General features: G+C 40.1%; 1 protein-coding gene across 1 annotated transcript in view; it reads right to left on the bottom strand.

Moving 5' to 3' along the window:
* Positions 1–23,760, bottom strand: part of GAS2 (growth arrest specific 2) — a 232,832-nt gene that overhangs the window by 98,538 nt on the left and 110,534 nt on the right. Inside the window, exon 5 of the mRNA XM_054972360.1 lies at positions 5,531–5,594. Within this exon, the coding sequence (XP_054828335.1) occupies positions 5,531–5,594 (64 nt within the window). The remainder of the gene's footprint in view (positions 1–5,530; positions 5,595–23,760) is intronic.

Raw genomic sequence — 23,760 nt, 5'->3', positions numbered from 1 at the left:
ATAGGGCGCGGGCTGGTGAGCACCCAGAGGCGCTTCCCTATGGGTGGGGATTAGGGTCTGCCAACAGAGCGGTATGCTTGTTGATGGCTACCATAACACGGGCAGACACCTGTGGGGATCCCCTGGGACAAGGCCTTCCTTCATGCTGTACGGCTGGAGCGTTAGGTGCTTGATGGGGGGGATCCATTTGCCTGGCCAGCCAGGTTACAGCCATTCCAGGGATGGCCTACACCCAGGGCTGTGGGGCTTGCCCAGACAGGTCAAGGCAGAGGTCCAGGGGTGACCCTGTGGCTTGACCTGTACTGCTTAGTTAGCCCTTGCCATGGTTTATGTTTATGGTCATGTTAATAAATGACCCTTTAGTTCTAAGCCTGTGTCTGTCTCTTCATTTTGGCTGGGGTTGCAAATGGTCTTCAATGGAAAGTATTTGTTTTTGCTGTTAACTAATTATATTTGCATTGCATCCTTCTTTCAGGTAGATCACAGCAGCATCTATAAATCTTCCATAAAGTAAATTAAGCTAAGGGATAGTGGCTTGCTTAAGTCCATGCTGTAAACTTCAGGGCTGAATGTGGCTTTTGAATCTGAGCTGTGTTTAGACCACACTGTCTCTCTTTTAGTTCTAGGAATCCAGGCTACCCATAGTGAAATAATCTGTACTTTTGTGGAATATAGAACTTTCCATGTTGAAAAAAAAAACAAATATACAATGTGCAAGATTGAGTGTTACAACTATGGATACAATTTTCTAAATGTGTCACTTGACCACTAAATTGTCTTTCTTTATGAACAAAATGCTAATATTGCTTCAGAGTAAATGAATGTATAGAAAACTAAGTGAAACCTGTGGTTTCAGTAGCTGCTAGCTGGTCCCTTCTGTTTAATGAAAAATCAGCCAAGGCTGGAGCAAACATCTATATATAATTCGTTAACTTCCTGTCTGTCTGCAGATGCTGACAGGCTGTAAATCATTCAGTTCCCACTGGGCCCTGGCTGTACACCTGCATGCAAGTTAACTCATCAGATGTTGTTCTCTTGCTCTTCTAAGGAATGTAGGTTCTCACAGCCTAACCTACCACATTTTTCTATATTCTTCATAACCACTAGATTTAAATGTTTCCCCCTGTCTAGTTATAATCCTTACTGGTTCAAACAAACAAAACCAAGTTTTTCAGTCCCTTTACACTCACTAGAAATTAAATTCACAGCGCTAAAATGAAATATAAGTAAGAAAGTTGACATGCAAACTTTGTGTTCTTTTCACACAAGATAGTACAGAGTCCCATAGTATCAGCATGACATGAAAAACATCCTTATCAAGAAATACAAATATACTGTTACGTAAACCAAAGGTTGTCCAACATAAAATATTACGTTGTCTACTTTATATCGCATCTGTGATTCCACATTAGATTATAATTCTTGTCTAGAAATTACCACTTAACCAATTCAAAGAAAAATGCTGAATTTGTTTAAAAGTCTAGTAACCTTGAACCAGTAGGATACAGATAACTATTTAATCACACATCTATATTGATGTATGATCAAATTCTCTTTATCATTTATTATAATGATATAGTTGACCCAAACAGAATGCTCATATTGGTATAGTCTGGTCATCTGTAGGGACTGTATAATTTTCAAGCAAAATACATGGATCTAACGTATACATGCACTGCTGTCTGTTTATAGCATTTAAGGAAAGTCTTAATTGTTTTATCCAATATAGAAGTACTATTTTCCTATTCCTTGGACCTTCCAGTTTCACAGAGACTGTTTGTTCTTGCTGCATGTGTGTACTAACTTCATTCAGCAGCACTGTCCCATTAGTAGGAATGGCTTAGATGTAAAAGGCATCCAAGACCTTTTAAGTATTCACTTTCCCAAAGGATTCATGGGTGCTTTATCCTGCCTCTCTCTTATAAGCCTGAGTCTTTGCTTAATAAAAAGACTACATATAATAAAATACACATAATAAAAGACATACATACATTCATTATACACATATATAACAACATTCCAAGTAAAATAAGCACAGAACTGCCACTAGTGAATCTCCTTGGGTACACTGTGAGCAAAAAAACCTCTTCAACAAGATACCTATTGTTATTCTAGAATCCTAGTAATAATACCTGCATACTCCATCAATCAGTAGCCAGCTGCAATTTATAGTCAGAGAGCATCAAATGCAATCGCCAGGTAGGTAGCAGTAGACAAAACTCTCTAAAGTGGCCACTTGCTCCTGGCTGCCCAGCATGAAAAGACATCCTTGTCATTCTCCAGTTATCACAGGAAGCGAAGCCCGCACTGCACCATGAGATGAAAAAGGATCCTGCTAGTCTCTTGTGTGTACTAGAATGTTCAAGGGAAGGTTGGAGTCACTAGTAACCACAGAGTGGCTGGTCATAAACAGTGGTAATTTCTGAAAAAAATCACTTCAGTAAATTCACATCAATCTACTACTACTGACACTCACTTCTCAAGCCAACACAACAATGTGATTTCAGTGAAGGGGGAAGGAATTACTATATGCTTCTCAATGGAAGTGACCTTTTCAGGCAAAAATGATAGTAAAGTGGACCCAGTGCCTTTTTGTGATACACATATCTAATCCTTTTGTTACTCCATTTGGGTATATATGGACTAATCTTGGGTCACGTGTTATCTATTTAGTACAGAATAGAGGTGGATTTGAATTTAAGAGACTGGAGAACCTCTCCTATGAGGAAAGGCTAAACAATCTGGGACTTTTCACTGGGAGGAGTTGATTCAGGGGAGACATGATAAAGGCTTATAAAACTATGCATTGAGTAGAATGTGGATAGAGATAACTTCTTCTCCCCTTCTCACAAAACTAGAACTCAGGGGTACAAACTGATGGCAATAGATTGCAGGCAGACCAAAGGAAGCACTTTTTTATTCAATGAATAAATTCAATGAATAAATTGTGAAATTCACTACCAGTGGATGAATCAATGGTTATGAGCATGGAAGAGGGTTAGATAGATTTAGAGGGGATAAGTCCCTCAATGGCAACTAGCCTTGGTGAGTAAAGAGATTCACCAAATACAGAGGCAGCAGACCTCTGAATATCAGCACTAGAAGGCCACATCAGGGGACAGCCTTGACCTCTGTGCCCTGTTTGTGGGTCTTTGGAGCAACTACTTGACTACTGTGTGAAACAAGTTACTGGACTAGATGGACCAATTGTATCTTCTTATATTCTTAACTAGCTTGATACCCATGCTTCACTATGGCATTTAACTACTTTAAATCGAGTTATAATACTTATGGGTATTTTTTGGATTTTGTGTGGGGTTTTTTAGTTGGCTTTGTAGTATAATAGCATAGTACTCAAGCTTCACAAAGGTGTTTGAATAAAGTGAAGCATGTTATCCCTAGTCAGGAGACTTGTGCCGTCTTTCTTCAACTGTCTGCAGTTTCCTTTACCTGATTTTTACCTCAGAACACTGCTGACCAATCAGAGAGAGGGGGGTGCAAGCAGGCAGGAGCCTGACAGCCACACAGAAAAGTCAGGCCCCACAGGAAGATTGGCAACTCTAGTGAACTTTTAGGAGAAAACTGGGAGGTGCATTTTATCTCAGGACATATTCAATTATTCCCAATAGCAACTGCATACTTTTAGAATGTGTGTGTGTGGGGGGGGGGGCGTGAGGACCAATCAGGCCGCATACGTGAATATCCTCTGTGTTCTAAGTGTCTCTGGGGGTGGGAATGAGGTGTGGAATGTTATGAGCCCCAATCAGCCTTCATATGCAAATGACCTTGAAAGGCTGGCCCAATCAGGGAAGAGTGGCCCAACTCATAGTGGGTGGGGGTGCAAGCATGCAGCAGCCTGCCAGCCACACAGAGACACTGTATCCCTTTGGAAAAACACATTTTACCCCTTTTTACCCCCTTAGGGGGTGAATTTCTTAAAATCCCTTCTCAGTGGGTGTTTTCATCATGAAAGGAATGTTCTCCCCAAATTTCATGTTTCTAGGTCCAGGGGTTTGGATTGGGCATTGATGAGTCAGTCAGGACACTTGTCTTTATATATATAGATTTGGAAAGCTTTTAAACCACAAACAAAAAGCAAAAGTACTTGACAACCAAGCAGATGTGTCACACTATCCATGAAGCAAGGCACCACACTTTAAAAAAATCAGAGCAGAGAGAGAGCTTAGTATCTCCCCATCCATTGATGCATAATTCCATGTCCTTTGCAAGCACCTCTACCCCATGACCTTCAGACTGCTGCTTACCTTTTTAAACAACCAAATGCTTTTGAATCTTGCAAGGAAAAATCCATAGGAGAGGAAACCGAGGAGAAAAACAGCAGGCAGAGAAACAGAGATACACTTCCTCTTTTCCCTGCTACTTTTTCATTCTGAATCCCCTTCTTCCACAACAATTTAAAAAAAGGCTTTGAAACACTGTTACATAATATCACATAGTTTGCCCTTAAGAGTTACTGGGGTAGGTTGAAACACTGTTTTCCAATGTCTCAAATATGTTATGACTCTGTTTCATTTTAATAGATACACAGTAAGCATATTTAAAGTCAACTTTGTAAGGAGAAGAGATTATGTTATTATTATCTGTGGTTAAACTGAAACCATGAAGCACAATATTGCTTTAATCTTTAGTCTGACTCAATGTGAATGTGATACAAAAGTCATTCTAGTCTCTTATGACTATATGCACAATCCGCCAAATACTACTCATTTGTCCTAGCCAAGAGTTACAGATATGTGCCTGTGAAGTACCTATGGGGCTTGTATAGCAGATTTTCCCAGAAGCCTACAATGAATGGGCATGAATACAGTCACAATTCTTTATCTTGCACGTACTGGAATAAAGACAGAGCTATTCTCTTGATACCAAGGAGATTACTACCAGTGCAGGCAATCAAGAGATATTTAAATCTATGTAAATCAAAGTGCAGTTACTATTTATATCCACAGCCAATTGAACACAATGGAGTTACAGTTCGAAGGAAAAAGGGATCCTCAATTATTGATGTAAATGTGGTGGTGAAGAGTGCCATCAAGTCATAGCTGACTTACGGTGACCCCTGCAAGGGTTTTCAAAGCAAGAGTCATTGCCTGCCTCTGCACAGCAATCTTGGTCTCCCATCCAATTTCTAACCAAGGGCGACCATGCTTAGCTTCTGAGATCTAATGAGATCAGGCTTGCCTGGGCTATCCAGGTCAGGGCATTGGTGTAAATATTTGAAACTAATAAAATAAATCTAGCTTAGAAAGGCCTACTCTGATTTAACTTTCATGTTGATTTCCCCCCTTCTCTATGAAGTTGGCAGACAAACTCCATCACTGTCTGAAAGGAAGCTTCATTGTTTGTATGCGAACAACTGCCCACAATATGTTCATCCACTGCTGAGAGTATTTGCCTTGACCTCGGCTAATGTAAATGTTAGCCTGAAAATACATCGAACTCGTCATTCACTCAATAGCTACTACTGTCAAGAGTGCAAATATTTCTCTGTTCTTGAAATATTTTTGCCTACCTGGCAGCAATCCTTCCAAGTTCAAGCAAACAAAGGCACACTTCTCTGGGCTGCTTGTGGAGGACTGCAAAAGTAAAAGGAAGACAGAAAATATTTACAACAAAGATACTTTAAGCATTTGAAGAGTATACTAAACTCAGTTTGCCAAGCCTTGAACCTTAACATCTCAGCTTTGAACTCTTGACACTGGCACACGGTTACAATGTTTAGAGATAAAAATGTTGTCAGAGATTAATCAGACAGAAAGGTATTTTTTTAATTAATATATATACTTAAAAAACATAAGAACATTTAGAGTTCTTATTCTGAACTTAATTACTGCAGCAAGAATGATTTTTCCTAAAGATGGAAAGTTAGTTGTCCAATGATTCAACAATGGTCTGAGAAAATTGGGGAGATATATCACTCAGAGGAATGAAGATGTTAAAAAATGGATTTATTATGGTTTCTTTTTATATGTTGGATAAAGATTAAGGTTTTCCCATTTTTTGGTCATAATAAATGTAGGTTTCAGTTCTTATGTAAATGTATTTATAGTAAGTTTTGTTTGACTATCCTGTTAATTATGCAAAAGATTTATTTTTTTAAATATTTTGTATTTGTATTGATGTTCTATATAACAATAAAAAAACGAAAAACAAAAATAATAACCATAGGAACAGATACACGACTTTCCAGAAAGGACCAAGAAACAATTTTTATTGCCTTCTCCTTTCTACAGCAATCTCCAGAAAAGCCACGGCTGAGTTTCAGGGAACCTTCCAGAACTAAATGGCATGGCATGACAGCTGCAACAAGAAGGTGGAATTAGCTGTAAGTCTGTTTTGCTATTTCCAGAGACTGCTCTGCTCACACAATAATAGTGAGGGGGCTCTGCTTGCTGCAGCCTCCCATGCTGCATGGCATATTGTTCTAGAAAGTCCCTGACCTTGGGCAGGAGGTGTGTGAAGAGGGAAGGAAGTAAAATTGTTTTCATCACCTCAGTCCATTCACAGAAGCCAACCCACAGAGGGCAAGTTAAGGTACCAACTTAAGAGTATTCATCATGGAAGGGAATGTCTAAGATGGAACCTGAAGTGACACATGTGTGCATCATCTAACAACAAAGGAGCTTTTTCTTTGGGGCACTATTTTTTGTTCTTGTGGCAGTGAATATATATTTAATCAATAACTTAACTTTAATTGTAAGGAAGATGGGTCACATATTACACACAACCAGTGATTCAGTCTGGGCTTTGAGGTTAAAAAAAAACAGCGTAGGATGCTGTGGTTTTAAGGAAAGAAGCATATTCTCAGTCTGTTCCTATAAACTATTTTTCTGCATCAAACATATTGCTTTCCCCGACAGGGTTGCAAGTCAATAAATGCAACTTCACAAACATAAGAGGAAGCCTTTTTTCTTCTGGAAAAGTAGCTCAGAAGGAGTGGTTTGCAGTCCCATCCTAAGCATGTTAAGTCTGCATAAGATGGTACTATTAAACATTCTCTTCTTTCTCCTTCTTCTTCTTGATATTTCTTCACCTCCCAAAGCTGTTTCTCTTAGCTAAAAAAGAGGTAGAGTTAGCCACATTTCCATGTAAGAGTGTGGTTTCCCCTTCAGAAAGCATTTACTAAAACAATAAAGTATTAATTATTGCCTTTTCATAAACCAGCATTCTGTAGAAAAGTTTACTGGAAGCAGTAAAGACAAATATCTGTCTCTTGAATATCAATAGATGTCTTGAGTGCTCAAGATTTGCAGGAAACAAAATAATATTTATTTCATGAGTTTGACAGCTGGGGCCATTACTTATTAGATAGAATAACTGATAAGGTAGAATTGTACCACTGGATTGTACACACTGAAAGAAGGGGGTCAGGGTTGGGGACTTTTTTTAAAAAAGGTCTCCATATAAATTAATAAACTGGTATGTACATAAAATAAATGTTCACAAAGCAACAGTAGCTTTCACACTGAAATGTAGGCCAGTTTTATGTGGCAGGTGCATTCAAGCAGAGAGTAATCAACTAGTATATTTATTGTTAGCAACTAAGAATGACAAGGGGATTGTTTTTTCTTGAAGGAATAACGATATTTGTTAGCAATCCTAAGCAGTCAGAATCCTAATTGGGTCTATCCTACGGCACTTACTTCCAGGAAAGTGTTAGTGTTGGATGCTTAAACCAACAACTTGTGTAAGTTGTGTAAGCAACCTTGTACAGTTTGTAAAAGCCAATAGCTAATAAACATTTTTCTAGTCCATGCAATAAAAAAAAATTAAACTTCAAAGGTTCTAAAATTCCTATGAAAAGTTTATAATTGTTTGAAATAGGTCATATTATGCACTAAATTCAAACGTGAAGGAAATTATCAATATATCTAATTCTCAATGTGGCCTCATCTATGTATACTTAATTCAGGATACTGGCCCCATGGACAGACAAGACCGATCTTTCTACAAACCTAAGAAGAACCCCAGGTTTGCAGAAAAATCTCAAATTGTTTTTTTTTTAATCATTTGGGGTTAACCCACTCCATCAAAAGAAAGAAGCAGCACTTGTAGTTTTACGAAATGAATGCCATCAGTGGCCATTGCTAAGCAACCATCACAGTATCACTATCTTTCAAGATTTAGTTTCTATCAGACAGGGCCTTTTCCAGGGCTGTTTGGGCCTTTGATGGAGGACTCATTGGGACTAGGCCCACCAGCTACTGTTGAATAGTCAGATAGTAGCAAGTCACCTCGTGACTTGCTACTATCTGACTATTCAACAGTAGCTTCCCCACAAAAGCCTGTGCTGTTTAGTGGTTAGTTTCAGACTAGGATCTGGAAGACCAGATTCAAATTCCCACTTTCCCATGGATGCACAATAGGTAATACTGGGCCAGTTACACATTCTCAGCCTAAACCAGCCTAAAGATAAAATGTAAAACAGAACAGTTTGGGTCCCTGTAGGTAGAGAAAGGTGGAATATGAATAAATAATAAATATAGCTGAATATGGAAGCCAGATACAAGGCTGATTAGTAGGTGGGAAGGGGGGAAGGTAGGGCTGCTAACCTCCAGGTGGTGGCTGGAGATTTTCTGGAATGGCAACTAATCTCCAGGCCACAGAGATCTGTTCCCCTGGAGAAAATGGTTGCTTTGGAGGGTGGACTCCATATCATTATACCCTTCCCCTTCCCAAAACCCACCTTCTCCAAGCTCCACTCCCAAAATCTCCAGGAATTTCACAACCTGAATCTAGCAACCCCAGGAGAAGGGAACAGAGAAATTTGAGCATATGGGGGCTGCCAGGAAGAAAGAAGAAATTGAGTGGGGAGGGGGATACAGGGGAAAGTGAGGTGCCCAACGCAGGTCCTTGCAGGTTTTTCACTGTGCAACTGGGCCAGGTCCAGCCAGCGCTGAGCAACTGGGCTAGGGTTGCCAGGCCCCGTGGGGTCTAACCCAGAGAATGGAGGGGGTGTCTTGGGGGGGCACACGTAGGGGAGTACTTACCTTACCTTACTTATGTACTTACATGCAAAGTTCAGAGCCTTTTTTGTCATGCTAGGAATGACATCATTCTCAGCACAACAACTAAGGGACCCCCCCCCGGAGGTATTTTCCTTAAAATACCCCTGCTCAGGGCCTTTTCTTCATTGTTACACAGAGAATGTTATTCCTGGCACATCAACAAAGGCTTTGGATTGCACAGGAGTGCACTCCAGAGCTCCTGGGCCCATTCCTCACCCCCACCCCTGGCCAGGTAAGAGGCAAAGGGGGGCAGAGGCTGGAAGCATGTTATCATCTTTCTGATGAAGAAAGGCTTCCTCTGATGGAGAAAAGTCTTTGTTTGTTGAAGTAAGTCTTCTTTTGGAAGAAAACTGGGTGGAAGGGTACCATAAGATCCATCTCAGTGGAAGGATATCGTAGGATCCAATCACTGAGTGACCACTCCTCCTCCTGTTCCTAATCTAATGTTTAAACCAGTCTTACATAGGTGAGTCTACAGTTTAGAAACTGAAGGTTCATAGGTTGCTGACAACTTGAAAGAGGCAGAAATAGTATAGTAAGGAACACTGCAATTTACCCAAGTCACACTGGTCCTGTTTACTCTTATGGTTTGGTATTGGTCCATGAAGCAGTGGATACCATGATTAAACAGTAACGCATGATTTGGGGAAAGTGTTACCAAATTTAGCTGTTGTACTCAGATGGGTAAATTAATCTGAATACTGAAATACTCTTATATATCAGTTTATCGAAAGCAGTTCTGAGGTATTAAGACATGTTGTATTGATTTTTAAAACGATGCAGTCTTCCAAAGTATGACAGCCTGTAAAACGATAAGAAGTCTATTTGATCGAGTAAGGGACAGTTTCTGTGAGAGTTCTTCTCAGATCAACAAGTATGCTACAATGCATGTGGCTTGTGATAATTCAGACATATTTTAGGCATTTCATGATGAATAATGTAAAACAGTGAAATCATTGTTGAAGTATGACAAACAGTGCAGGTGCTAGCCAGCCATATCCCAGCCCCTAAGCATCTGGTGATGTGATAAGGGCAGCGATACATTTAAAACTGAAAGTGCTAGCATTCCTGAGGACTATACCAGCAACAGCATGCATGTTGGGACATCTGGAGAAAAAAACTATTTGCTGTAAGAATAAACAACACACTACCATATTAATCATATTATTCTATGGAAAGGGGGTTATTATTTTTACCCAGACCATGCCAAAACTGATAATTTCTTAGCATAAGGACTGGTTATGTAAAAAATAAATATGGGGCCTTTGCAGCGCTCCCAGAGTTTATGCCTCAAATTAATGTAAACTAGTGCAAGTGAATTACACTCAAATAGTTTCTAATCAATCATCATCACAGAATACTGGGATTAACCCATTTTTTAAAGAAAATCTATTATCATAAACAATGATTCCATCATTACTTACAGTACAGTATTCCTTTGGAAATTCAATGAATTCCCCCAAGGTTATTAACCACTGAATCACCTAATTAGATACAGGGTGAGTTTATATTAAAAATCAGATTGATTTATATCAAATATGTTCTTCATAATAGCCAGGATACACCACGCATTTTCCTCTTCCCCCCATGAGGTTTAAACCAATAAGCTAGATTAATTACTGACAAAGTGAACCGTTACATATATACATAGTAGTATACTAAGATAAAACACATGTCTGTTCATATCTTACTATGATGCAATGGCTTATATCCAATTAGTGTTTTCTGGTAGTGGAGAAGGAGGGGTGATTTCTATCAATTACCCCTCCTATTTTAACCCCCCTACTTTAGGCTTGTGTTGTTCCTCGAGTCCCACTGACACAAGAAAAGCATGGGTGTGGTGGACTACAGCAGGAGGTGGAAAGTTCCGTTCCATGACTTCTGTTCTGCTTGCAGTTTTCATTGGATACAAGTGTGTTCAAATTATTGCTGGCATGTATATATAGAAATTGCCATCATGTAGCAACCATTGTATGGTGACCACTTACAGGGTTTTCCAGGCAAGAGATGAGCAGAACTGGTTTGCCATTGCCTTTCTCTAAATAGAAACCCTGGTCTTCCTTGATGCTTTCCCATCCAAATACTCACCATGGCTGACACTGCTTAGCTTGCAAGCTCAGTCTAGTCAGGCTTTTCAGGGGGTTGATCACAAATATGCCCCCCTAGAAAATATGTTTAGAGGGAGGAACCACTCTATCTGGGAAGATCTGTAAAAAGGGTGGAACCACCCTCAATGCTTGTAAGTCGCTGACCCTCCTGGCAGATGTGATTGCCAGAAGGAAGGCTACCTTAGCAGAACTCCAACCTGGAACCATTTTTAATAGTTGCCAAAACCCAATTATCCTCAGAAATGGACTCCCAACAATCAAAAAATTGTGACAGCCTGCCCAGGAACAACTGTGGAGCTATTGCCAAATGGCTGTCTAGTCATAGCTGCTCTCTCTGACTCTGAGAGGAGTCCTTTGGAGCCTGAGTTGGATTTCCAGATTTGGACCTTCCAGTCAATTGCTTTCTAGGCTAACTTGAATTAGGGTATTGTGCATGATATAGATACTGCACCTTGTAAGGTTGGAATCTGTACGATCGATATTCTTTCCTGGGCTGGAACCCTCTCTTTCCAGCACTCCTATACAGCAGTGACCCTATGGACTGAGGTAAAATGCCATAAGATTTCGCCGTCTGGCAATCTTTCTTCTTCTTTGTCAATTACTGAGAATTTCTTTTCTGAGAATAGAGTAGTTCCCTTGAATGGTATGTCTTCAATGTTGTTTTTAGTCTCAAGGGGCAAAGCTGTGGCACAAAGCCACACATGTCTCCATAGTGCCACTGCAGTGTTCAGGCCCCTGGCCGACACATCCAGAATGTGTCTTCTTGTACTGATTTGCTGTTTTGAAAGGATGATGGCATCATCCTGGATCATTTTAGCTAGGGTTTCTTGCCTTCTGGAAAGGCATCTACATAAGTGGTCATTTTTTGCCACAAAATTTTTTGGTAGCCACTCATAATGGCTAAAAAGTTGGCCATTTTGACAGTGAGAGACGATCCAGAATATAAATTTCAGCCTACTGCATCTAGTTGTTTGCCTTCCTTATTGGCTGGAGTGGAAAGGCTGCCTTGCCTCTGTTTCACCTGTAGCTCTTCGGCAATCATAGAGGAGGCAGGAGGATGAGTAAACAGGTAAGGACATTTATCCTTTTTCACCTTATACAAAGATTCCACCTTTTTGTCATAATTGGGATGGAATCAAGTCTTTGTTACAGGTTATCCATAATCTCCATGAATTCCTCAATCATGGGAAAGGCCACGACTTCTGGAGTGTCTGCATAGATATGTTTAAGTATGTTATTTCTTGCCTTTGGTTGAGGTGCTGAAACATCTATTTCAAGTGACTTTGCCATGTGCAACATTTGCTCAGTATATAACTTGTAATCAATTGTAGGTGACTTCTGGTTCGACTCGCCCACCGCCTCCTCCAAGGACGGTTCCGATGTGCAACTAGGGCTTCGTTCTGACTGAAGGGTTCTGCATCCAATCCCGAATCTGATCTCCCTTTCGATGTCAATGGACGCGCTGAAGGGTACCACCTCAGATCTGATCAAAGTGATTTGCTCAGAACTGATTGTGAAGAGCCCACTGCCAAGAATGGGTATGTCAGATAACTCATATGGATATTTTAGCAGGGGGTACGGAGGGTACCACAGAGCTCTGAGGTATTGCTGTTGAGGTCTTTCTTTGGAATTCAAACATCTTCCTTGGTAAGCCTCCGTTGCATTCTCATCCCCATTGTCCAACATTGGAGAGATGGAAGTTGATCTCCTGGCAGGTCTAGGTAATGACATCTGCTCTTCCAGATCCGAAGCCTGGGTCGGCGCTGAGGGAACCTCTTGCTGCCGAGATTTATGCTTAATTTTGTCCTTCTGTTTGCACTTTAGGGGTTCGGTGGTAACTGCATTGACTCCGATTGGAGCTGGAGACCTTGAAGCTCTGTCTCTAAGAGTGAGTTGCTCACTTTCTGCCAGGATTACACTGGCCATTGATCTCATGGGAACAAGAGCATGGTCAGCTATGAGCCTTTGGAGCTGAAGAGCCTGACATTGATTTCATAGCCTTCAGAACCGACGATCTCGCTGACTTCAAACCAGCATGTGACCATTTTCGGCAGAAAAAACTAGCTCGCAGTGGTCTGCAGGGGAGGTCCCCCCCCCCGCAAATTAAAAACTAAGAAATCCTGTTCCAAGTGGCTGGCCTGTGCAAGTGCAATCCCTCCCCCCCCACCCCAGTGTGGGACTGCACTGAAGACCATTGATGAACATGTTTTTTCTGGTTGATTGATAGGCAGGCAGGCAGATAAATTACTTGAAATTGATACATTTCAGGCAGTACTGGAGATTGGGAGAAAATGGGAAAGGCTATACTTCCCCCCTCCCTAAAGACAAGTAGCACTGCAGACTGGGAGGGATAGATAATGCAAAGGATTTTGCCTGTATCACAGGCAACACTGCTGACCACATTCATGTTTTGCTTGCCCATAAGCAGTACTGTGTTCAGGGACCGGGGGATAGGCAAACAGTGTCTTCTCAATATCTGCTATGCCCATATACGGACTCCCAATATTTGTTTAAATAGCCTGCTCCTGGACTATTTTAATGACTTTTAAAAAAATATTGATTTTATGTTTTTGTGACTTTTAATGTATTTTTTGAATTTTGTTAGCCGCCCTGAGCCCATCGGTGGGGAGGGCGCGGTACAAATCAAATCAAATCAAATCAAATCAAATCAAATCAAATCAAATCAAATCAAATCAAATCAAATCAAATCAAATCAAATCAAATCAAATCAAATCAAAATAAATAAATAAATATCAGGATAAAAGGTAACATCTCCTGTGTTATCTGTGTGCAACCCACCCACCCCCTTACATACGCAGTCAGAAAGACTCCTTACAGGAATTTTTTCTTCAATAGTTATAAAATCAACTACAGACAGTCATTATAATGGAAAAATCACATGAGGGGACAGAGCTTTTATTGCCTAGAAATTACATTGTTTCAACTACAGTATTTCAACATGGAGACAAGGCCATGGCTCGGTGGTAGAGCATCTGCTTGGCATGCAGAAATTCCCAGTTTCAATCCTTGACATCTCCAGTTAAAGCAACTGGTAGCAGATGATGCGAAAGACAAGCTACACATGACGAATGACACTTGAACAGCAAGTGTATTTCTCCCTGTTCACTTGCCCTCCACTCAATCCACTTGCTGTTCAAGTGTCATTCGTCATGTGTAGCTTGGCCCTTTGACCCTGGAGATCCAGAGCCAGTAGACAATACTTATTCTGATTCAGAATAAGGCAGCTTCATATGATTAACATGAATCTCCCTTTTCCTGATGCAGACTGTTGGTCTAACAATGTTTACAAGGTCTGTTACTCTGACTGGCAACAGTTCTCCAAGGTCTCAAGTAGAGGCCTTTCACATCCCCGACTACCTGATCATTTAGTTACTGGAGACTCCAGAGATTGAACCTTGGGACACTGCAAGCAAAACAGATGCTCCACTGTTGAGCCATAGCTGTTTCCCCTCATGAAAGTGTCAGGATGAGTCTGGATAGCTGTAGAGTTAAAGATAAGGTCAGGGTATGGTAATTCAGGAAAAATTGGAGGAGAGGGGTTTGAGGCTTTTGAAAAAGGAAAAGGAGGCAGCAATGGACACTGTGTGCTTCTGGGGTGGCTGTTTCATCTCTAAGAGCCTCGCTACAAGTGACATCTTACACACGAATGGCACTTGATCATTTTCGCAAGTCTTTCTGGGAATTGAAGTCCCTCTCCCCCACCCTTTTTCTTTCTGTTCCTTTCCCTCTCTGTTAGAATGCCTGCCTGAAGACGGAGAAAGCCTACGATAGAAGCTTTTGCAAATCGTCTTGCTGGGGGGTGGGGGATGCTCTGGAGATAGCTGACATGTCGGTGAAGTCCTAGTGTCCTTTCAGTGATCTTTGGGGGCGGGCAGCTGCAACTTTGCTAATCGTCTTGCTGGGGGGGAGATGCTCTGAAGAAAGCTGAGAAAGTCGCAGCTGCCCATCCCCAAAGATCATTGAGAGCAGGCTTGTGACTGGAGGAACGATTTGCAAAAGCAGGCTTTCTCTGTCTCTTCAGGCAGCCATTCTAACAGAGAGGGGAAGGAACAGAAAGAAAAGGGGTGGGGGAGAGGGACTTCAATTCCCAGAAAGACTTGTGAAAATGATCAAGTGCTGTTTGCGTGTAAGATGTCACTTGTTGCGAGGCTCTAAGAGACACTTAGAAGAACATGTAACTTGAAGCAGAAAAGTAAAATACAGAAGAGGTATGTGATGGACAAGGGAGATTTTGTCTTCCCCAACTACAGTCAATTTTTAAAAGGGGGGTGGTGGAATATTTTTTTATTTTTTATGAACTTTATTTTTCAATTTTCATTTTTTTAAAGAGAAAAAACAACATCAACAACAACAATAACAGGTTTACAGATACAACTATAGCATGAGAAAAACAACACTGCAGATGCAAAATTAAACTCCAGAGAGCCATAAAATGGGTGGAATATTTGAAGAGGAGAAAAACAGTTTAATGTTTGACCAACAGTGAAGTTTGAAGAGAGAGGGGTTAGGATATATCCTGTTTAGGCACTAGCCATTTCCACATGGGTTACATGGCTGCCATTTTTTCTAAATTTGGGCTCTTCTACAGGTTATCTGCCCTTAGTTTCATGCTTTGGGGAAGTGGGATTTTTCCCATTTCCCCACAGCATTGTGGTGCATCTATGCACCTACAGGGATTTCTCCAGTTTTTCTCTAATCTTTATCTAGCCTATAATCTTTATCAAATTTTGGGAAAGAGTAAAGCCTGGATGGCTGCTGTGTGGGTGGGAAAATTCAGATTTTTCCAGCCCACATGGCAGCCATTTCCCCTGATCCTGTCCTTGCAGCAGCCATTTCTTCCATCCATCTTTTTAAAAATCAGGATTAGATAAGCTTATTATTAATAATTATGATGATGATGATGATGATGATAAAGCCTCTAGCCCCGTCCATAGAAAAATGTAAAGCGAAAGGCATATTGCCAAAATGGAAAGGGCTAAGGACTTAAGATCTTTACTGTATTCATAACAATTCTAAGGAAAAAAAGAAAAAAATGAAATCTGGGCATTCAGAGAACCTAGTATACATTTTGGCATAATGTTACCTTGACCTAACAATATTCTACTGCCATTTTTTTAAAATGCAAAAATCTCAGTGTCCCAGGGAAGGGGGACTGGCTGTTGCTGGGAGACTGGGGCCCAGAACTTATGTGGAAACCGTGTTGTTGCTGTGCATTATCAGCAGTTCTCATAGCAACCATGAAAGCCTTTCCATGTGTTGAAACCAGTCTCTTAGTCTCTCAAAGATCTTGATTTTAAATTGTGTATACTCTCCAGTCCTAGCTCTGTTACTCTGTGACATGTTGGTGAAGAACCAGTCACAAACACCAGTTAAATAAACTTGTTGTTTTGTGTGTGTAGTGGGGGGGGGGGTTCCTGATTCCTGTGCTGGGTTACATATAAAAGAGGAAAGAATAAGTTTTATCCCTGTGAAGATCAGGTGGTCCAAAGAATATATCTTCACCCATATCTGAAAGTCCAGGAAATTAAGAGATGGAGTAGTTGGTGAAGTGGGATACTCAAGTTTAGCTTCTAGGATCTGGTGGAGAAGCTATGTATGTTTTTAAGCAAGTGAAAGGCTTGGGTCAAGGGTAGGTAATGACAAAGTGTTTACACTGGATTTCAAGGATCTGTCAATTTTCTATTGCAATATTTTTAAACAGTTTATATTCTCCAATCTTTAGGGGTACTCAACAATAAAATCTCTCACATATGACTCACATTATTCATAGTGAACTAATTTTACTTGACTTGCCAGAGTTCCTTGTTTCTGGATTCTATCTTTTCTTTCACCCAAAGCTTCCTAACTACCTTTCACTGTCACTGCCTTGACAACCTCTCACTTCTTTGACTACATTCCATTTTGCATCTTACCCACTTACCAGTTTTATCACTCCATTTCACATTTAAGGTCATCTGGTCTTTGAGAAACATTTTTATTACACTTTTTCATTTCAGAATTACCAGCTGTTTTACAAGTCTCTATTTATATGGTAAGATATAGCAAGGATAGATACCAGATATTCATCTCCAGCTTTCTCTAGAAGTAGCATAGTAAAAATTAGAGGTCAGTTAAACAATTAGTAGCACGTATATTATATAAAATAAATTATATATTTAGTAACTGAATGGTCCAAAATGCCTTTATAGTGACATCAGATGCACACACAAATGTGGACTGTTTAAACAAATCATGAGGAGCAGGCAGACAGAAAAAAATATAACTTTTTCTGATGCAGCAGAATGGCAGTAAATGCTATGTAGCCAAACTTCTACTCTTGGATTCTTCAACAGACTTAGAAAGGTGTGACCCCAATAAGGATGGCACTGGAAGTTTCCCCCTGTGGAGTGCCACCTATGGCTGAAGGGTTACATGCTATGCCGCTTAAAGGGTCACAAGTTGTGCAAGACTTTTATTATGCGCATTAAAGGTATTCTTCTTATACTATAATGCAATCATGTAGGGTGGTAAAGTTGAATTTTAAAAAAAAATAGGTTACCATTTGTGAACCAACTTTGTTTAAAATTAAACATAACATTTATGCATGTTGCATCAAAATAAGTCAATGTAACACATGTGTACACAATACAAATGCATAAATTTACATTAGAGCCACAAGCACCAAGTGTAAACAAAAACAATATTGTGAAACAGTCCAACAATCAATCACACATATGAGCATGCTGTCATAACTGAAGCAAACCCTTTTCTTGCTGAGAAGATTCCTTGAAGAAAGAGCTGAAGACTGTTCCAAGCATCCAGATCCTATAACCATAGCACAGTCAGAGTTATTGAAAGGGAACAGCTCAGAACAATCTTACGGAGCAAGCAAGCCAAAGACCCATTTATTCCCTGTCAAAACTCCCACTGTGGCTAACAAGAGTTGTTAGCTGAATGCAGCAGTCCAGTGAAAACTATTAAGATCAGCTCACCCCCAAATACAGACTTCTGTAAACTTTTCATTATTTAAAATCGCAAAAAACCCTACAGTTCAAATGTCCAACTACATTTGAGAGAGTTCTGTGGCTCTTGAGCGAGTGAGAGAGAGAGAAAGAGTGCTTGCAAGCAGGGATGCTGGCCTAAAGAAGGGCAAACTGCTTTGATTTAACGTGCTTTACTTTCAGTCGTGGCCCTTGAGCGAGTGAGAGAGAGAGAGTGCTTGCAAGCAGGGTTGCTGGTCTAAAGAAGGGCAAACTGCTTTGATTTAACTTGCTTTACTTTCAGTCGTGGCTCTTGAGTGAGTGAGTGAGTGAGTGTGTGTGTGTGTGTGTGTGAGAGAGAGAGAGAGAGGGAGGGAGGGAGGGAGGGAGGGAGAGTGCTTGCAGGCAGGGCTGCTGGTCTAAAGAAGGGCAAACTGCTTTGATTTAACTTGTTTTACTTTCATCCGTGGCTCCTGAGTGAGTGAGTGAGTGAGTGAGTGAGAGAGAGAGAGAGAGAGAGATGTTAATTAGTTGGGACAACTGTATGAGTTGTTTTTTGTTAACTAAAACCTCAGTATTCAGGTTTAATTTCAGTGCTGGCACTTTGAAATAAATAAGTTGGTTTTGTGTTGCAGTTTGGGCACTCGGGCTCAAAAAGGTTCGCCATCACTGGTCTAGGACTTCATATCCCTCTTCAGTCATTAAGCACCCTGGGCAGCCTTGAGCTCTCTTTCTCTTTCAGTCTAACTTAACTCATAGGATTGTTGTGAAGATGAAGAACCATGCCCTGAGCTACCTGGAGGGATAAACATTTTAAAAATGAAAAAAGTACCTATATTTATGGCACACCGGAGCTGTATAATCATCTACCTAATGCCATGTCACAGCAGATCTCGTTTCTCTATATGAAAGGGCAGGTTGCACTTTGCCTGTGCAACCGAATACCACTTTGTATTTTCAAGTGGGACACACTTTGCACTCAAGGCATACATAGTCCTGGCATGCATGCCATGAAAAGGAGAAAGCACATGTCTCAAGACGAAAATGCCTTTCACTAGCAGGAAATTCATTTCTTTAGCACATTATGTGATTCTCCTATTCCTTATAACAGTTACAGATATAGGAACTAGTAGTAATGTCAAATGTAGTAAAAATGATAGCTATTGAACCCAGGACTATGGAACAGTCAGAAGGCATATGATGCAGTCAACCTTGCTGAACCTGAGTAGGTCTGCATCTGGTCAGTGCTTGGATGGGAGATTTCCTGGGAGATTTCCTTGTATATACTGCCTGGAGTTCTATGACGGAAGAAAGTAAGTATCACAATGCATTAAGAATTAATCCATTGCTGTGTACATACTATGTGAGGTACTTGTCCTCTGACATGTGGCTTGAGAATTAGATCAAGAAATTAAGAGGATCTTTGTTGATCCTGATTTCAATGTATACAAAAACACTAGTGATATAAATCTAAATCAAAGTCAATCCAAGATTGTGGTGGTATTTTAAAAAATGTTAAGTCTGGCTTAATCATGGGGGCCCATGTATGAAGTTGAAGGTGTCCTTCACAATACAGTATTATAAATAAAATAACACTCTTGTTTATGCACTGAATACACCAAGAGTCAATGATTGTCACTTATTTTTACTAGTTCCTTGTGCTGAAGGGGCCATGAGGATTGTATTTCTCACAGAACAGCTGCCTTTGCAGTGTCCAGATCTCTTTGAAAACAGAGAGGAATTTCAAAGTTTATGATATGTAGTACAAGGAAGAAAAAAAATTGAAGTCCCACTGAGCATGCCATGATGATTAAAAATCCTGGGAACTAAAGGATTTTCTGCTTAATGAGAATCAAGCATTGTGAGGCCCCTTCAAGATGGAGGCCTGAAGCAATTCATTTACTGCACCCATAAGAAAGCTGGCTGTCTTACAGAGCTTGTTTATATGATCACTATTCCCAAGGTAAATTTTGAACTTGCTTCGACCTTGATTTTTTAAAATATGTTTAAAGTGCAAGTCAATTTAAGAAAATACCCTGGATAAAAAGGACCTCCTGCTTCGTATCTGGTTCGCCTCTGAACAGGCAGACTTGGACCAGTTTCCTAGAATGACCTGACAGTAACCCAATGTACTGAGCAAAGGTGTGTATCTAAAAGAGCCCCGTCAGTGAAAATAAACCTCCAAAGAAACAATGAGGGAAGTAAATTTGGTGTCCCATTATGTAGGGACATAAGTAGGCCCAGTTGGGGGATGTATTGCTAAATGGCAGATAACATTTCCTGAAGAAACTCACTAGCCTTCATTTGGATAATCTGCATTAACAGAGTTAAATCATCAAGTAATTCATAGCTATTACTTTATGTTCATATTCAATACATATATGTACACTTTTTTGTTACTTTTCTTAGCACCACAATTATTTGTTTTTGGACATGCTATAAAAACATATTCAGCTGTAATTTTTTAAAAATATTTCATAAAACTACCAAGAAGTGTGATCCTGGGTGCAACACTGGATTGGCAGCATGAGGGTGGCAATAGGAGCTGGGGGTGGGGGGCATATCTTACAGTGATATTATTACATCACCAGTGACATGCTGACATCATTTTTGGTCATGTCAGAAGTTACAGCAATGTATTGGGATGCTGGCAATTGCCCATCTCCCATTTCACTCCCATTTTTCTCTTGCCACCCACTTGAGTAGCAGCAGGAAGGGCATACTGGGTGTGGAAGATCTCTCACCCCAGAGGGAAAATGGCAACCCTAGTACAATGAATGGCTTGTGGCAATATAATATAATATAAAGCCACACCTTACTAGTCTCTAAAAGGACCAAAGGTTTGTTAAAAATACCAGACTAAATCCAACCCAATCTTAGTCTTCTCTATGACCTCCACCAGTGATGCAACATAAGCACCATCTGTATTAGAGTGGGTGCAGAGGGAGGAACAACTATTTCTGCTACTAGTTTCCACTTCAGTGATACTGATTAGTCAGGAGGACCTACTACTGCCCCACCACCATCTGTTGTGGTACTGTTTCAATGGTGCATCTCCTAAATCCAGTCTTATTTGTTTGGGCAGGAAGTACTGAGCAGAGAACAAGGCTCAAAACCATCTCCAGAAAAGTTAACAAATAACTGATGGAAAATAATACAGAGATCAAATAAAGAACAGAGGCGCAAAGGAGAAGGAACATTAGAAGCAGTTGCTTCCAAAGGAACCAGGACAGGATACTGTGTAAAATAAGAAGGGAAAAATCTATAAGGGAAGTACTTAAAAAATTAGATAGGCCAAGGTAGTTATCAAATACAGAATTTAGAAGAAGAAAACTAACATCTTCTGTGCCAATGACAATTTATACAGATTTTTTTCACACCTATTTGTCTTACTATTCATGAAAAAGTTGAGTTGCCTTGGAAACCTCCAGGTTACCAGAACTGTGTAGTCATGAAGATACAGAGGTCTTTCATAAAGCATTGCAAACACCAGTATTTTAAGTACGTTGCGTGTTGACTTATTTCCCAGTACCATTGAATAGAGTCTTTCATAATTTTTGTCCTTCACTGGCTTTTCCTCCTGTGTAGGTGGAAAGCATATCTTTTCTCCTAGCCAAAGTGGAGAGAACAGTTTCTAATGGTCATATTATTTATTTATTGTCATTTAAATTGTATTAGCATGCAAAAGAGAACAAGTTCTATAACAAATGGTTACTGTGAAGTTGAAAGGGACCTACTGACTCTTGAAACTTTCTCTCTCCAGGGATAAATTTAGTTAATTTCAGGAAACAAAATTCCCATTAGCTTCCCATCCAACCCTTGCTTTCAAGTATACTTTTATGTCTTTTCTCCAATTTTGCTGTGTGAAAGACCCAACACCAGTGAAGAGGATATTAATTCTAGATCCCATCTTGACATTTATATTTTGCAGACAGATTGCTGTACTGGAACACAATCCAGATGACCTTTTGCTACAATATTCCCAAATGAAGTACAGTGTTTGATATCCCTTCGTAGTAGATCATGCTGTCACTGCTGTATTACTTCCCAACTGAGACACACCAAAGGCAAAGAAAAATAAAACTGCTTCATAAAGGACCAAGAAATGGGCAAAAGTATTTGGCATGCTTGAGCTCTAGGTAAAGAAACAGATTATCCATCTCTCATAGTTGGGGGTGGGGGAGAAATAGATGATTGTCCTCCTGGTACACTACAGTGGAAGTGCAAACACAGGAAGCATGAGGGACTGAAATGTTCCTTCCATTACTTCTGATGATGTTCAAAAGAGCTCTAAAACATTGTCTCAGATCTGGTCATAGCAGCAGAATGAGTTGTGAGTAGGATGGTAGAATATACTACATAGTATATTCTAGATATACTAAAAACACTAGATAGTGTTTTTAATGTTCTCCTGATACAAAAAGAAGCTTGAAAATAGAAAAACTAGCACATCAGTGAAAAAGTTACAGCCCAGCTTTTTTCCTGATAGTTTTTTGTTTGTAGAGAGTTTTTACACTAGGGGAATATTCAAAAATGGCAACTCATCTACAGACAGAAATGGTGCTGTCTATTCCATCATGTTAACACTCTACAACATTGTTTTTCTGCATATGTTGACTGAGTTCCCACATAATATTAAGAAGTGGGCCTTTGCTTATTAGAAGATTCACCACCATATCATCTCCCCCTCCCAGAAATACATGTAGCAAAACAGGCAGATTATTACAACAAAGACTGATATATGTGTCTTGTAGGCCAGCTTCAAAAAGTCTTGCCAGTTGTACAGCTAATGTTCAGAGGCTAAATATCAAAATTTCACATAGCAGAAGAAAGGGTTAGGCAACAAGGCTTTTCTTCCCTTGCTATAATACTAGGAAGCTCTGACCTCTGTACTGGGGCACCAAAAGCCAATACTCTGCTACTCTTTTATTATGATAAAGAAATACCATGCAAGGGTCTTTTTTCAATAAGAGATGGGTAACAATGAATACATACATAAACATATGAAGCTTCCTTGTTTAAAGTTAGATCACTAAGGTCACCACTCAGGATGGCGGTGGCTCTCCAGAATCTCAGGGGGTTCACATCCTGATCTTTTAATCAGTAGATGTCAGGGACTGAAGCCGGACCTTCTGCATGTAAGGCAGATACTTAGCCGCAGAGCCGTCACCCCGCTTCCAAGAGTAAGCTAATCAGAGGTGGGCAGTCCTTAGAGAGGCATCCTTAGGACCAAGAGTAATCCTGTCTACCTGGTGCTTACATATCATTACGTCATAAACATATGAAAGAAGAGGTAAAGGGGGAAAAAACCTGAACAACTCTGCTCACTTGTCTTGCACAGAATGTCACAGTAGCTACTGCAATACAAAGCTATGGAGAATATTTCATTGGCTTGCTGGCTATTTAGCAAGATAGAATAGGGATAGTATTTTAATTTCAATCTTGCTAAAATAATAGCAATTTGAGGTTTTGCCTTACAATTTAAGGCATTTTAAATCCTCCTTTCTCCAAGGGTAACTCTAGGTGAGTTACAGTGTTGCTCATTTTTTATTTGTCTCATGACAAATAAATGTAAATAAATAAATAATAAATAAAAATCAATGAACACTCTAAAATACATGAGTAATTATTGTCTGTATCTATCTG

This window comes from Eublepharis macularius, chromosome 2 (assembly GCF_028583425.1).
Source record: "Eublepharis macularius isolate TG4126 chromosome 2, MPM_Emac_v1.0, whole genome shotgun sequence".
NCBI lineage: Eukaryota > Metazoa > Chordata > Lepidosauria > Squamata > Eublepharidae > Eublepharis > Eublepharis macularius.
Note: the sequence above shows the minus strand (reverse complement) of the source record. Positions and strands in the feature narration are given on the sequence as shown.